The sequence below is a fragment of the Aricia agestis genome, chromosome 14 (assembly GCF_905147365.1).
Source record: "Aricia agestis chromosome 14, ilAriAges1.1, whole genome shotgun sequence".
NCBI classification, from domain to species: Eukaryota; Metazoa; Arthropoda; class Insecta; order Lepidoptera; family Lycaenidae; genus Aricia; species Aricia agestis.
The window spans coordinates 8437550-8454615 of NC_056419.1; the positions used below are offsets into that span (position 1 = coordinate 8437550).

Consider the following 17066-nt stretch of genomic DNA (forward strand, 5'->3'; position numbering starts at 1 on the left):
CGCAGTTTTCTCATCAAAAGAGCCATAATATGCGGCTTGCGAGGCGCAGGCTACCTGCACTAAATTAAACAGCCTCGAAGAAGCTTGGTGTTCTGAACACAGCGAGACAGTACTTCAGCCCGGACCAACGCCTACAACTCTACAAGGCACAGGTTCGGCCTCATATGGAATATTGTTCTCATCTCTGGGCATGGGCGCCAAAATGCCAACTGCTCCCTCTGGATCGTATCCAACAAAGGGCCGCTCGAATTGTTGACTGCCATAGTGTTTCAAACAGCTTGGACCCCTAACCCCTTGGAATTACGTCGAGATGTAGCTTCACTCTGTATCCTCTATCGGTTGTATCACGGAGAGTGCTCTGAGGAATTGTTCGTAAGCATACCACCTGCAACTTTTCGCCATCAACCCACGCGAAAAATATACTATCCTCATCACCTTGATGAGTGGCAGTCTTCCATCGTGCGTTTCTCGCGTAACCTTTTCTCGCGCACTGTAAAACTTTGGAACGAACTGTCACCAGCAGTATTTCCGGAACTATACGAACTGCAAACCTTCAAGGAGAGAGCGTATTCCCTCTTAAAGTGCCGGCAACGCACCTGCAGCTCGTCTGATGCTGCAAGTGTCCGGGCGACGGGAGTTGCTTCCCATCAGATGACCCGTTTGCTCGTTTGCCCCCTTATTTCATAAAAAAAAACAGTAATTTTGTATAATATATACTAGTATAATATACTATTATACAGGGTGTAACAAAAATAAGTGATAATACTTTGGGGTGTGTACGTGTTCCTTGTGGAGAGTTCACTGTGAAAGTAGCAGCGCTGAAAGACCAAAAATTTTTTTCACTTTTGTATGGGAAAACCGGTGACGCTCGGGCCCTTGTCCATACAAAAGTGAAAAAAAAAATCATTTTTCAGAGCTGCCACTTTCACAGTGAACTCTCTACAAGGAACACGTACACATCCTAAAGTATTATCACTTATTTTTGTTACACACTGTATATTATAACGACGATGACTTCCGTGGCTCAGTGGCTCAAGCCGGGGGTCGCGGGTTCGAATCCCACCGACGCGGGAACAAAAAGTTTTTCAAAAGTTCCTGGGTCTTGGATGTGTATTAATAATAGTATATTACTTTGCCTACATTAAAGTTTTGTTCCAGGGGGCCTTTTCCACCCCGAGGACGACAAACAGGAGGTGGCGTTTCGCTACGCGGTGGAGAGGGTTAACGCGGACCGCGCGATACTGCCGCGGGCGAAACTGTTGGCGCAGGTCGAGACGATATCCCCGCAGGACAGCTTCCATGCTTCTAAAAGAGGTAAAATCTTTTTTTATGTAAAAGGGCAACATTTTGTCCCTGCGATTTTGTGATAACTGACGGCCTACCAATGAATTCGAGATATTTTGGAGTTTCAGATTTCAGCCGTAACAATAAGACGGAAAGAGCTTGAGGACATTTTTATAGAAAACAATAATAGGTTGGCCTAGAAGGCTGTAATACTAGTATTATTACGTAGCACTATTATCGCTATGCCTGATGAAGGATCACATAAAGCGCTATCACACTAAGTTCGATCCGAATCCGATACAAACCCTTGAAAATACCGTTCGGGCCGATTAGGATTCGGAGGATTTGGATCAGATTTGGATCGGATTCGGATCACTTATAGAGCGAAAGCGCTCTTAGTGTTTATTCTCAAGCAGATATCAATAACAGAGCCACATTATATTAGTATTCTGACCTTTAGGCCAGCTATAGTGTTTTCTTTTTTAAAAAGGTGGTACTAGCAGTAGAAACTACAGAAGAAAAGCAAACACCAAATAAACGACATTTAGAACATAAAAAATGCAAAATACACATTACCGTAATAGTAAACAAATTGGTGTTCACTTTACGTCTCTCAGGAGACAAATACCAAGTTTCCATCGAGACGCTGGGAGTGTTTAACAACACTCACACTTTAATATTGTTAAGTTTGTGTTATCCTCCGTAATCGCTTGCACCTCGCAAACACGTTCCGTATGTTTAGTTATTTAGCAGCGAACATTTTAGGGTTGAACTTTGCATATTAATTGTTTGTAGAGCATTTATCTTGTTAATGCTGTATAAGAATGTACAGTGAATGTGTTGACAAATAATCAAACGAGAAACTAGAGACTTTTCTCTTATTCTTCTATTTTTGTAACTTTTGCAGGTGTTTCGTCTTTTAGTTCCACCTTCTACCGTTTAAGCGTCACTTTTGTTTTGTAAATAGAGTAAACATCAGTCTTAGATTTTTTGACAACCTTAGGGATAGGGACTAGGGTTCACTATAGACACGACAGTCTTCAGTCTTCTTTCAGACACGATTGCATGATATACAAAGCACATAATAATATGGCGACCTCTGTGGCTCAGATGGTGGCGCGTTGATAGCGCGAGCCGGGGTCTCAAGTTCGAATTCCGCCGACAAAACAGAAAGTTTTCAATGTTCCTGGGTCTTGGATGTGTATTAAATACATAACGTATGATATAATAAAAATCTTAAATATATTTCCGTTGTCTGTACCCGTAGTCCTTCAGGTACTTAGCACGGGGCCAGACTGACGTGGTGTGAAGCGTCCATAGATATTATTATTATTATATAAAATGCGCACACCTGAAGCCAATATTTTCTATTGCAATAGTCTTTCCTATGTTATATCTTGAAAGAGTACTCCATTACTCCGTACCCAACGATAACGATGCCAGAGTAGACAGAATGATAGAGTATACCGACTTAGAACTGATGTTGAAATTTTTAAATTTGACGTATTATGACGAAAATCGTCGCTAGGGTTGCTAACTTGTTACATACGAATTTAAAACTATGACATATTCGATGGACGTGTTCCTCTTTGGTCGTATTGTTGTTTGTGTTTTGGCACATGCGATTAAAATTGTCAGAATCCAATTTTGAAAACTTTATTTTTAATATTTAAAAATTTATTATATCAGCCAGCGCGAGGCACATTCCGTTCATAATCCTAGTGAAACCCGACGAATTTGACAGATATTGAAACCTGTCCGTCTCTTTGCAGTCGAACTACTGGTCGTTATGTCTATTGTGACGATGCAGTGAGAAAGTATTCCTGATGATTACCCACACAGAGCGCAGGCAACAATCGCCCTAAACTTGTCAAAGAATTTGAAATTTCGGAGTCGTAAAGTTCCTGTGACGGTTTCGTTCATTACTGCAACGTTGCAGTCAACTTGTACTCTCAAAAGTTTCCGCATTCCTACTTTTGCATAATGAATGCACGAAATTCTGTAACACGATGCTAGGGACAAAATTTAGGATGAAATTCTAGAATGAAACAGCATACCTAGAATTTTTTGTTATTTAAAAAACTGTCTTCTTAATCATATTTAATTAAGCAGACGTTAAAATTTATAACTTTCACTAAATAAAATAAAAAGAAATAAAATTCGGTATTTAGTGTTAACTTTTGCGCTCGGGTCTTACACTACTATGGGCACATTGTTTTGTCTTTTTTTTATGAAATAAGGGGGGCAAACGAGCAAACCGGTCACCTGATGGAAAGCAACTTCCGTCGCCCATGGACACTCGCAGCATCAGAAGAGCTGCAGGTGCGTTGCCGGCCTTTAAGAGGGAATAGGGTAATAGGGGAGGGTAGGGAAGGGAATAGGGTAGGGGATTGGGCCTCCGGTAAACTCACTCACTCGGCGAAACACAGCGCAAGCGCTGTTTCACGCCGGTTTTCTGTGAGAACGTGGTATTTCTCCGGTCGAGCCGGCCCATTCGTGCCGAAGCATGGCTCTCCCACGTATAAAATGTCTGAAATAAATGTTTTTCATTCATTCATTCAAAGATTTTAATTTGGTGAGCAAAAAATCGGTGCATTTAAGCTTAATTCAAATACCAAATTCGTCACTACTATTTTCCGACGATTTTAACATTTAACTCTTCCCCAGTATGTCACCTGTTACGGAGCGGCGTGGCGGCCATCTTTGGTCCTCAGTCGGCGCCGGCGGCAGCCCACGTCCAGTCCATATGTGACACCATGGAGCTGCCCCACCTGGAGACGAGATGGGACTACCGGACCAGACGGGAGTCGTGTCTCGTGAACCTGTACCCACATCCGGCTGCGTTGAGTCGGGTATGTGTTTTAAATACTACTAGAACGAGTTTAAATACTTGAGTAGATTTATTGTCTGAAGAACTGTTACTTTACGTCTTTGGTTCGTTAAATTGGGATTCATATTGCCTAGGACTCTGGTAATTCGGTTTTCAGGCTGTCTTATCTTCGAGTAATCTGTATTGTGTAGTAAACAATCGTTAATACCATGAAGCTAATACAGAGGTTAATACACACGGCGCATCACTGAAAACGATGATACATAATATTTTACACTGAGTTGCGAACCTAAGAGCAATAAAAATAAACTTCACATTTTCGTATTATTCATATCATAAAGTTTAATAAAAAAAGACGAGATATTATATTATATTGCCAGTGATGTTGCCGTTCTATAATCATTTATATTGCCGTTTATAAAAACCACAATATGGAATCCTAACATATTAATAATAGTAAACCCAAAACCCTAGCAATAACGTTGTTTAATGAACTAGAAAAGGCAAAAATCCTTATTGTAAACTTTGTGTATTATTGTAAGTCTCTATGAAAATAAAAGTCTATGACCTCTCTTCTATTGCTTAGTTACTTTTTTGTAAGGCTTTGATAATAAAAGGAAATCGTTATCATGATATTACTGCTTTCGGACGATATTATCTATTTATCTTTTATGATTTCTGATTTCTATGCTCTTCATTTATGATTTCTATGAAACATTTAATTCGCACGTAATATTTATAATTAAATTTTCTGATATTCGTCTCTAACGTCAAATAAAAAATTCTACATAGAAGCTACCATGGTATCTTATAACATGAGGGGTGTCTGTATTTCGTTGTCATTGCCATATATTTTAGTGCGCGTAAAAGAAATCGCAAACAAACGATGGATGTATGAGAGTTACGTTCCGCTATTATTTGTTATTCGTATATCTATTATCTTCTCATATTATGAATATGAGAGACAGTCGTCAATTTTGCGCACCACGTAGACTCAATGAAAACAGATATCACAATCAATATAAAGTTATATTTAGCAACATTCAACATTCATCGTACAGATTATATTTAATGATTTGAACTCACGAGGGAGAAACAAAAGCTGAAGCCATTAATTTCATTAAAAGAGTTCATTTTTGTTTGGAAAAAGTTATTTTCTTTTCAGCTCGTCGCTGTAATCATATTCTCTATGTACAGCATTGTCTCTGAACCTTCAGTTAGAAATATTTGCTACACAAAAGCTGCACGTACATTGTTTCACTTAAAATTACACATTGCATTACTGTTGTTGCTTTTAACCAACGTCACAATATGGTAATGTTATTTTGGAAGCTAAAAAATTTCGTCATAAAGTTAATTTAGTTACATTCTAAGTAATTACTATCCAAAATGCATAATATAATATTATTATAGTACGTAAACATGTTGAGTCACTTGCCCAATTTCTACTAATACTTGCGTATACCTATGTACCATCGCAGAAATTAATTCATAGATAGTTGACAGACCTACGTCAGATTGGTCGGCTTGTCTCAATTCGAGCTGTGATCTAATCGGTTTGACGTAACGCGACCATATTATAATGTAGGTACGCCAGCTGCCTAGAAATCAACTTCTCTGATAGTACAACATTCTATCCTTCCTCCCAAATCATTCCCAGGCGTACGTGGATCTGGTGCGGGCTTGGGGCTGGAAGTCGTTCACGATCGTGTACGAGAACAGCGATGGTTTGGTGCGGCTTCAGGAGCTGCTGAAGGCTCACGGCCCATCTGAACTGCCGGTGGCGGTGCGACAGCTGCCGGACTCGCACGACTATAGGTAACCATTATAACTATTTATTAACATGTGACATTAACCTTTAAGCCGGCCCCTAGACGATCAATTGTATTGTCAATATCACGCTTCAATTTTATTGAACAGTTTATTTGACAATAAGATTGAAGGCGCGCGATGTTAAATAAACCCTAGACGGTCAATAATATTACGCAATGCGTGATATAGCGTAATTACATTGCTCGTCTAGGGGCCCGCTTATTGGGATACATTATATTATGTAACTAGATAACGCCCGCAACTCCGTTGCGCTAAAATCCGTTTATCGTGCGGGAACCGTAAAAATTTTTCGGGATAAAAAGTATCTAATGTCCTTTCCAGGGACTCTAGGTATCTCCATACCAAATTTCAGGAAAATCGGTTTAGCGGTTGGTTTGACAGACACACTTTCGCATTTATAATATTAGTATGGATGTCCGGTATCCTTTGCATCCGATGCGTTACGTAACACGTTGCAATGTGAACTAATCCTGGATTTTTTTAAGCGTTTTTAAGCGTTTTTAAGAAATCGTCATTCATCTTTGTGTTTTCATTATTATATCGGCTGTGTAGTATCCTAGGGACACTGGCTCACTAAAACACCTAGCACCACTGTGGAGCGCACGTCTATCCACCGTCTCTTTCACTATAGAACTGAGAGATATTGACTACTTGACAGATGATTTATAATATATGTCGTAGGATTATTTGATAAATCGAATTTTTGCGAAAGTTCTAGGGATTTTTCGAAAACACGGATAATTAGATAATGGTGATTACATTTTTCAATTATCCTAAAATAAATTAGATTTTTTGGGAAAACGCGAGTTGCCTTAGTAACATTGCACATTCTTAACGCTGATTGGCTTGATTTTTGCTCTCTTATTTAACTCTTATTCTGATTGGTTACTATCTTTTCCTATGTATCTTTGAGGTATTACACCATATAATTATAAAGGGTAAGAAATGACAATGCCTCTTCCTATGAAGAACTTTACTTTTTATTTAACCTTTTTCTTGGGTAAATCTGTTGGGTAAGTCCCACGTCTGTTAAAGTCTTGAGAAATTATGGGGCGGACAACAATTCCTGTTTTGGGACAACTTTTTTTTATTTAAACAGGTCTGGCATAAATTGAGGCATATTGAAATAACTGGGACTGGTATTTAATATTTCTGTTTAAGGAAATATATAATTTTATCTCGACCACCATGTCCCGTAGATATGTGTGCTTGGTAAATAATGTCATAGTACTCACTAGATGAAGGTACTTGAATGACAGGAGAGTTAATATGCTGTCTTTTAATAATAAGGTTTTATTTATCTCCTACGCTGATTACGTCGTATTTTTTTGCATTGCTGTTGTGTTTTTGGTTGTTTGAGTATATTCGCAGAGTTGAATCCTTGAATTGAAGCTATTACAATATTTATTCGTTCTTTAGTCCATTCAGGTTTCGTACATCCGTCCTGTGTATTAGTGTAAAACTTTCTTAGTTCTATGTCGAATCTTTCTTTATTGGACATATCCTCAGAATTACTTTCTGGTTCTGTTGAACTATCAGCACTAATTTCACATGTATCAGTCATTTTGTATTTACAGACACACTTTAGATAACTTTTAGCACTAATTTTCAACTCCAACTGCAATTTTAAACACATATATCAAAAACTGCTAGGTCGCTTACAAAAACAACCACAAACAAAACAACGCGTGACAATTAATTGACATTTAAAACGTCAAGTCTTCAACCAATCAGAGAAGATGTTGTTGTGGGGCGCTTAAACCGACCAATCAGTGATTTTTTTCGATAATTACTAACGATTCGTTTCGCGATCTTACTAAGACGACTCGCATTTTCGCGAAAACTCTACTTTTTTTCAGTATGAATGAAAAATGCAATCACCATTATCTAATTATCCGTGTTTTCGCGAAATCACTAGATTTTTCGCAAAAATTTGATTTATCAAATCATCCTACGACATATAGACTGCATCCCCACTACTGGTGTTTATGAGACAATGTTAAGTATTTAACACTGCACTATAGTGTATGTGTTGTCTATGTGTCACACTAGGCCGAAAAAACGAGACCAAAGTTCCGCATGATTAGGTACGCCTGCAATGTATTTTAAATTACCGATGACACACCATGCCGAAATTACGTCGCGTTATATTGTCTGACATTGCTGACGTAATCATGTGGAACTTCGGCCGCGTAACTTCGGCCGCGTAACTTCGGCATGGTGTGTTTAGACCTATATTCGTAGTTTTAGACACTGAAACTTAAAAGTCATCATATTTTATTCACCAACTGCATCCGTTATTCATATTATTAGATATTTAAAGTTAGTTTCACAGAAACGTAAGTTTGTACGTAATGAAAAAATATGTTTCTTTGAGGTTAACGTCGCAGTCGCTCCAACAATTTTTGCTTCTAATGTAGAATTTTATTCAGATTTAGGAATAGGAAAATCTAATATCCGATACTTTTGTTTGGCATCGGCCTAGCACATGTGACGGCCGCTCAATAAAATAAATAGAGCTCAGAACGTTTACCTTTTTGTGTTCCATTTTGTGCTATTCAAACGAAACGTTGGAATTATTGAAACAATTTTTTATGCGGGTGTTACAGTCACCTTATGTAATGCAATGGGAATTATATAGTAGGGAAGAGAAGATTTTCCTGTAACAGGAAAATTTATATTGTCTTATAATATCAAAAAACCTGCACTATTTGGACGGATTATATCACTTTGGTTGTGATTCATAGCTGGGTTTGGCGTAACCTGACTATATTGCGTAGGTCTGCCAGTCTTCCTATGAATCTAATCGGTTAATAGTACAGTCATACGTCACTAACATAATGCGATAACGTTTAACATTTTTCACTTCTATCATAATAATAATATGTTTGTGATTAAGATGCCGGTCGTCCTGTACCTACTCGTTATTCAATATTCGTATATATTCAATACGTGGTAACTAAAACACGTTTTACAAGATAATACGTTTAAAATTAATCCCCTAAGCTAAGATGACAAGTTTAAGTATAGGTACTCGTTTAAGCTATTACAGAGGTCTGAATCTAGTACTCAAAACGGGCGTTAGGTATTATCAACGTTCTAAAATAATAAGCGCTTAACCCTTATCACTTTGATATATTATGCGAACACTAATTCAATTATGAAAGGCAGCCGTGGTTTTGTAAACAAGTAATTAAGGGAATAGGGACTACAAATATTTATAATTTACATAAGATATTTTACTACAACACAATTTAACCGTGAGTTAAATTTCATATTGTTTCACGATTTTTATCCCAAATCTGCTCAAGCAGGCTTCATTCCGAAAGCTGAAAATAAAATTAGCTCAGACGTTAAAATTCGTAATAGGTACGGACTACGGACGGATTATTGTTCACGTAGTAGGTACAGGGTTATACCGTACTTAATAATATATATATTGTGCTAGGGCTCAGAATTATTTTAACACGGTACATTTATGCCAATAACATAATTGAAGATATTGATGGATGAATCGGGTAAGTAAGAGTTATAAAAATGCGTCTTTTGGCATAAATGGAGGGTTTGGGGCCGGCGAAATAATTTAATTTTGTCTAAATTATAAGAGAAAAAAATACACAATATCCTTTTAATGCTAGTTCCCCGGTTCTTCCACTCACGTCTTTAATTATTGCAATAACAATAAACGCTCCATATTATTATTATTAATACTAATTACCGACATTGACACTAATGTCCAGGCCGCTGCTGAAACAGATCAAGAACTCGGCGGAGTCCCACATCGTGCTGGACTGCGCGACGGAGCGGATCCGGGACGTCCTGCAGCAGGCTCAGCAGATAGGCATGATGTCGGACTACCACAGCTACCTCATTACATCGTTGGTGAGTAGAAACCTGGCTCAATTTATATGCGTCCGCGCGGACGAGCGGTTCGGCCGCTACACCACGAGAGCACAAGAATGTATCGAATTATCGTGTTGATAATAATTACATAGGATTGCTTGAATGTTCGTGTAATTCGAGCCTTAGGACGTCGCGTTGGGAGCATTTTGTTACGGCGTTGCTGAGTAAAATTTCTTTAGGTGGGTTATATTTTCTTTGCTATAAAAACCTATTGAATTTGATCATGTCAGATTACCATAGCTACCTATATTTTGGTGAATCATTGAAAACTTTAAAATAATTACTTAATGTGTTTATGTCGCTACACGCACCATATCGCATACTTACAATAATATTATGCTATTATGTTTTTTACCTACCTTGAAAACTAAATGACTTGCTTTTATAGATATTTGAGTACTTCTTTTTAAAAGTAATATGTAGGTATCATTTCTGAAATAAATGCTAAAATCACAATAAACTTATTATGAGGCTGTCACTAGAGGATGATACACTGATGTGATACGATTTACAAACAAAAAGCCTTTTGTTCGTTAATTAATATTCTATTTATCTTATATACGTTCACGGTTCATAGAATGTTTGGTTACGGCCATTGTTATCAAAATATTATTGGCTTAAACTTCGAAATAGCCTATTAAACTTTACACCACCAGTTCAAATAATCTGGAGCGAAATAAGTTTTGAATATAGTTTGTAAGTATGGTAAACAAAATAATATTAAAATAAGGCATATTATTATATTTTCTATTAATTATCACTATAGTAAATGATGTTAAAATATTATTGTTTTGAAAGTAACCAACGCGAAAAGAATTAAAGCATGAGCCGCGAACAAAATCTAAAATCTTACAAAGAATATTCCGTTCCATTTTTAAATTTAAAAATTCTGTCAGGATTTGCACAGCGTCGACTTGGAGGAATTCAAATATGGCGGCACGAACATAACGGCATTGAGGCTGCTGGATCCTGAAAGGGCCGAGGTACAGAGGGTCGTCCGGGATTGGGTCTACGATGAGGCCAGAAAAGGACGGAAGCTGCAACTAGGCCATACCTCAGCAAAGGTAAAAAATTTCCCAGTCATCCGTTTTCCCGCAATGTTTTGCGTACTAACATAATTCTTTGTTTGCAGGAAAACATGACGTTTATAAAGGTGAGTTTCGCTGGAATTTTATGTTGAAATTTATCTTGTAAGTTTGTAAAACAGATGTTATGTTCTAGAACTTTTTAAATTTTAAAATAAATACTATGTGTAAACTTTTAACTTTTAAAAATAATTTACTAGCCTAATAGTTAACATAACATCAAAGGAAAAGGGCAGTTTCTTTACAAAAATCTCTAAAGTTTATAAGCAAACATTAAGAAACACTTACTTTACAGTTTCTAGCCAAATCACAGAGATCGCAACAGCTTGCATTACATTTTTTAGAAGTCCTACTAATGTTGTTGACTCAAACCTTTCCCTACATTAGACGGAGACAGCGCTAATGTACGACGCGGTACACCTGTTCGCGAAGGCTCTACACGACCTGGACACGTCGCAACAAATTGACGTCCGACCCTTGTCGTGCGAGGCCGAAGACACCTGGCCCCATGGGTATAGCCTCATCAACTACATGAAAATCGTAAGTTGGCCCCTAGTTGCAAAACCGTTGACTTGATAGATCGGTCATCTTTAATTGGTTTTTATATTTTGATAGTTTTGCCTGGTGCAAGAATGGTGTTAATTCTTGGTTTAATATAACGGCCCCTCTCTCTCTCTTTGTCAAAATTTATTATGATACTTTTATACACTTTCTCGATTATCATTGTTTTTATATGAAAATACTTTAGGAGTTTTAATATTTTGTAAAGCTGTTAAATCATTTTGACAAATAAAAATAGAGCACAATCTTTTATTGCTGTCGTTTAACCTATTTTAGTAGATTACTCACTTATATCGAGGTTAATAAAAATCATGCCGCGATATCACAAACTAAATGCGGTCATAAAAACACTAGTATTATGGACATCGTAAAAAACAGACGCAGAAAATAAAACAGTAGTAACGCAGTTGGTAATTTAATTTTGGCTCTGGAATGACCGTAAAACCCTTGGCTGTGGAGAACACTTTAATTGGGAGACATTAAAGTAACGAAATAGTGATTCGTTCGAGCTACTGTATTATTTAAACTTCGAATTGACGATTGTTTGTCCACCTGTTGAAAAGTTTTACGAGTTTCATATTATTTCGGTTTGAATTTTTAAATTTTTAAAATGATTGATTCACATGGTATAGTAGTCTGTTTGAACAAATTTGTTCTACAGTTGAAAAGCCTGAATAAAAATCCAGTGTATGTTGCTCACTGCTCAGTGAAATTCATAAAGTGAAATGGGACAGCAATTACTTAAATTTCACACGAACAAATTCAATCGATTTTTTTTTATTAAAAAAGTTTTTTAGTTTTGGAATAAAATCATATACCTACTCGAACACTCTCTACGAACGTGAACGCGATTCTCCCTTGAAGACTACTACTGAAACTACGACTATCATTTTTTTACTTACGTAGATGTCTATCCATACTTCCATACTAATATTATAAATGCGAAAGTGTGCCTGTCTGTCTGTTACCTTTTCACGACGAAACCGCTGAACGGATTTTGTTGGGTATGGAGATACTTTGAGTACCGGGAAACGACATAGGATACTTTTTATCCCTGAAAAATGTATGGTACACGCGCGACAAACGAATTTTGGCGCAACGGAGTTGCAGGCGTCATCTAGTATATATTCATAAGAGGTCTATGGATGTCTACAAGTCACCTTACAAAAAGGTCTACGAACGTTCGAATCTATATTTTTTTCTTAGGTTGAGATGAAGGGTCTGACGGGGGTGATCAAGTTCGACCACCAGGGGTTCAGAAGTGACTTCACCTTGGACATTATTGAGCTGACACGAGACGGGCTGCAGAAAGCCGGCATCTGGAACTCCTCTGAAGGCGTCAACTACACGAGGTCCTACGGTGACAACCAGAAACAGATTGTGGAGATCCTGCAGAACAAAACGCTTGTGGTTACGACTATTCTTGTAAGTACTTATTTATAATATAATCAGTAAATTTCTCATTGATTTTTTTTTTTTTGTAAATAGAAGAGGTATGATAAAATACTTATATTAACTATACAAATTAACTTGAGGTTTGTCTTATGCTACGAAAAACAGTTTTCATTAATATCTAGTTGAGGTATTTAATAGTAAAATGTTACACGTGGAAATTTCTAGGTCCTTACCAAAATTAGATTTATTTATTTTGGAACGTGCCGCAATAAAAGGAAAAACAATATTCTAGAAATCACATTTCGGCCTTTGATTGGCCGTCAATTTGATCTAATCGCAACTTCTCGTACTCTTAACATAAGTTTTATTAGATTGTATTTCTTGTAACAATAACTTCTGCCAATCGTGATCTGAATTATTCTTTCCAACAAATTACTGATTCTTACAAAAATAAGTTGGATATTATTATAATGTAGTGGTACTTAAAGTGGGAGATAAAGCACACAATTTTATGTCATCAAACTTTGTAGACCTGTATCCTGTTTACGTCAATCGTAGGTTCTTAAATAGGTTCATTTTGACGATAGATATAAAAGAGTATTGACGTAAGCAACTAACTATACATCAAAGTAAGACATAAAACTATATACATAAGTAAATAATTATACAGGATGTAACAAAACAAAGTGAGAGAGTAGCAGCTTTTAAAGAGTAACTTTTTTACTTTTGTAAAAGCAAATTCATGACGCACTTGTCCTGGACACATAAAAAATTTGTTCCTATCCCTGAAGCTTTGCTACTTTTACAATGAACTATATAAGGGACACACACACCCTAAAGTATCACTTTGTTTTGTTGCACCCTGTAGAGATGACCTTTCTGTTCTAATTAAAAAGGTAAACTTAGTTGCAACATCTCTTAACGCTAACGTATTCTAACAACACTAACCTCACAGCCATAATATTTATCATGATATACAAATCTTTCTCTCTGACCCGTGATCGTGAACAATCGTGCGCCGGAATATTGCTCGCTTTATTACTCCCCAGAGTGCTACAAAAATGAATTAAACTTCTTGTTTAATATTTAAATGTTACGGCGTCGGGCGCCATGATTTTAGGGCGGATATTTCGTCAAAAAGTCTATATCGACGGGTCCCAAGAACAAAATCGTATGTATGAAAATATTGGTTTACGGTATGAGGTTTTTAAGTTCTGTGTAAATATAATTATAAATTTTTGAAGCAAATGTACATTTTTTGAGAAAAAAATTAGCAAAAGCTATTGAAGAGCTTAATTTCTTTATTTTCATATTTTTTTTATAGATTTAAATTGTTATTTTCGAATAAAATGAATTCTTATAATACAATAAGGTTTTGTTTTCCGGAACGATCTAGTGCATATGTTAATATACGACGTTGTTCTTTGGAACAATCTAGTATATATCTTTATTTAAGACTTTGTTTTAGGGAATTGATGTTTCGGTTTCATGTCTTAAAAGAAAAATTAAGCCCTAACGTTCGAATTGATATTGAAAATAACAATGTAATTATCAAAACTTTAATTAAATAAATAAATTCAGAACATTTTTAACTCAAAAATAATATTAAAAAGTAGTTTTTAACCTTGTTTTTGAATTAACACCAATGTCAACGTGTATGTTACATAGGTTTTATTTTGGTCGTAATTATTATAAAAGTGTGTAAGTAATAATTAGCTGTATTTATTTTGGTAAGTGCACCTATAGAAAAAGTAATTAAAAAAAAATAGTGAGCTAAATATTAAAAAAAAAAAATTTACTCTTTTTCTCACCTAGCATAATAGTAGACATGGAAAAGAATCGACATACTAATAGATTTTATCGAAAAATGGCGGATTATTAATTTTCCATATTTGTCTAACTGTCACTTTGTCTATTCTTCCGTAAAGAAACCGTTTCTATGGTGACCATGCTATGCCTAAATTTAAATCAAATCAGTTTTCATTCGAATTATCTACCAGCTGGCTGATTCTGTATCGTATATTGTGACGAAACGGAGGAGTGAGTAACGAAAATTCTCACTTTTATATGCTAGTGAGACTTTCCGTTACTCACTCCTTCGTTTCGTTACTAACTCAGTGATTAACTCACAAAATGTACGATACAAAATCGGCCAGCTGATATTTGGCATTGCATTGCTTGAATTTGTGACGCCAGAATCGTACATACTTATTAAATCTTTATTTTTGTTAGCTTCAATAGTGACGAGTAAGCATTTTCTGATACAGGTACTGCTGTCTCTGATTCCTAGCTTCCAAAATCGATTAAAATATTCAAGTCTTTGTTCTTCTGTCTAAATTTTGTCTCCACACGTCTTATACTTACAACTACACGGCTTTCCCATCATTTTGTCACTAACAAATTGACCTCTTCTTGAAACGTAACTCTTTCCAAGATTTTTCTGGGTTTTCCGTTTCGCGTTCGACTAGTCTTGTCGACGTACCAAACGTTTCTTTGACTTTCGCTTCGGGGCAGTTTCAGGCGTTAAGTTTGATGTGCTATTATTTAGGGATTGGACTGAATCAATCCAACCACTATGATCGGCACAAAAAATATCTTTACATTTTTTGTGTACATTAACTGGGGAAGGCATAAGTGTAGCTATAATACCATATTATGTGAATGTGTGATGGGCCTTATCCCCTACTCCTCCTACCTTTCTTCTGATTAATTTCGTTGCGGGTCCCAAGACAGATTTAGCTTGTCCCTCAGGCACCCCTGAGATCATATCAAAGAGTTTTCGTGGTTACTACTGTTGATCCTGGCGACATAGGAGTTGCAGTGGTGGGAATGTGTGGTAGACCTAATACCATTATGTGATGATGATGGTATTGTAGAAATCGCAGGTTCTTCAAACTCTTCAATAATATAATGTATTATATTGCTGGTGAGTTACCTCAACGTTCAATGGAGTAAATACTTCATCTGTAGGCGCTAGGCGGGGCCGGTATTAGCCATACATAGGTGGTGAAGTAATTTGATCGCAGGTATCATAATAGGTATCTGGGTTATGGATATTATGAGGATCTTATTTTTCCCTCAAACTATCATTTTCATTATTTTCATCAAAAATATCATGCCAAACTTCTGCCATATCGGCCAATATTCTCGGCTCCAGCGAGCTGATGTTGGTGTAGCGTTGGCAACCAGTTTCTAACAGAAAGCAAATAAGAAGGTATATGTTATGCTAGTATATATATATAAAATCTTATTACTTACAAAAAATAGTACTATTTTATTAAAAAAATATTAAATAAAATACTTTTGTGTAAAACAAACACGCATGTTAAAAAAGTTTACAGAGAACAAAATTGTTTATTTATATACGACTAATTTTTTTATTAATAATTTGTAGAACAAAATCGTATCTGCTCAAGCGATAAATGACTTGAAATTGTTTTTTACCGAACAGCGACTTATGTTAAAATAATAAGCTAGAATATAAATCGACGGGTCCCAAGAACAAAATCGTATGTATGAAAATATTGGTTTACGGTATGAGGTTTTTAAGTTCTGTGTAAATATAATTATAAATTGTTGAAGCAAATATACATTTTTTGAGAAAAAAATTAGCAAAAGCTATTGAAGAGCTTAATTCCTTTATTGACATATTTTTTTATAGATTTAAATTGTTATTTTCGAATAAAATGAATTCTTATAGTACAATAAGGTTTTGTTTTCCGGAACGATCTAGTGCATATGTTAATATACGACGTTGTTCTTTGGAACAATCTAGTATATATCTTTATTTAAGACTTTGTTTTAGGGAATTGATGTTTCGGTTTCATGTCTTAAAAGAAAATTAAGTCCTAATGTTCGAATTGATATTGAAAATAACAATGTAATTATCAAAACTTTAATTAAATAAATAAATTCAGTAGATTTTTATCTCAAAAATAATATTAAAAAGTAGTTTTTAACCTTGTTTTTGAATTAACACCAATGTCAACGTGTATGTTACATAGGTTCTATTTCAGTCGTAATTATTATAAAAACGTGTAAGTAATAATAAGTTGTATTTATTTTGGTAAGTGCACCTATAGAAAAAGTAATTAAAAAAAATAGTGAGCTCAATATTTAACAAAAATAAATTTTACTCTTTTTCTCACCTAGCATAACAACAGTAGACATGGAAA

General features: G+C 35.9%; 1 protein-coding gene across 7 annotated transcripts in view; it reads left to right on the plus strand.

Moving 5' to 3' along the window:
* The window catches only part of LOC121733777 (glutamate receptor ionotropic, kainate 2), a 43736-nt gene that overhangs the window by 9479 nt on the left and 17191 nt on the right, over positions 1 to 17066 (plus strand). For all 7 annotated transcript variants that reach the window (XM_042124126.1, XM_042124128.1, XM_042124133.1 and 4 more), the window contains exons 3-10: positions 1159 to 1314; positions 3952 to 4136; positions 5775 to 5932; positions 9688 to 9829; positions 10747 to 10914; positions 10983 to 11003; positions 11323 to 11475; positions 12703 to 12921. In XM_042124126.1, the coding sequence (XP_041980060.1) occupies positions 1159 to 1314; positions 3952 to 4136; positions 5775 to 5932; positions 9688 to 9829; positions 10747 to 10914; positions 10983 to 11003; positions 11323 to 11475; positions 12703 to 12921 (1202 nt within the window). The remainder of the gene's footprint in view (positions 1 to 1158; positions 1315 to 3951; positions 4137 to 5774; positions 5933 to 9687; positions 9830 to 10746; positions 10915 to 10982; positions 11004 to 11322; positions 11476 to 12702; positions 12922 to 17066) is intronic.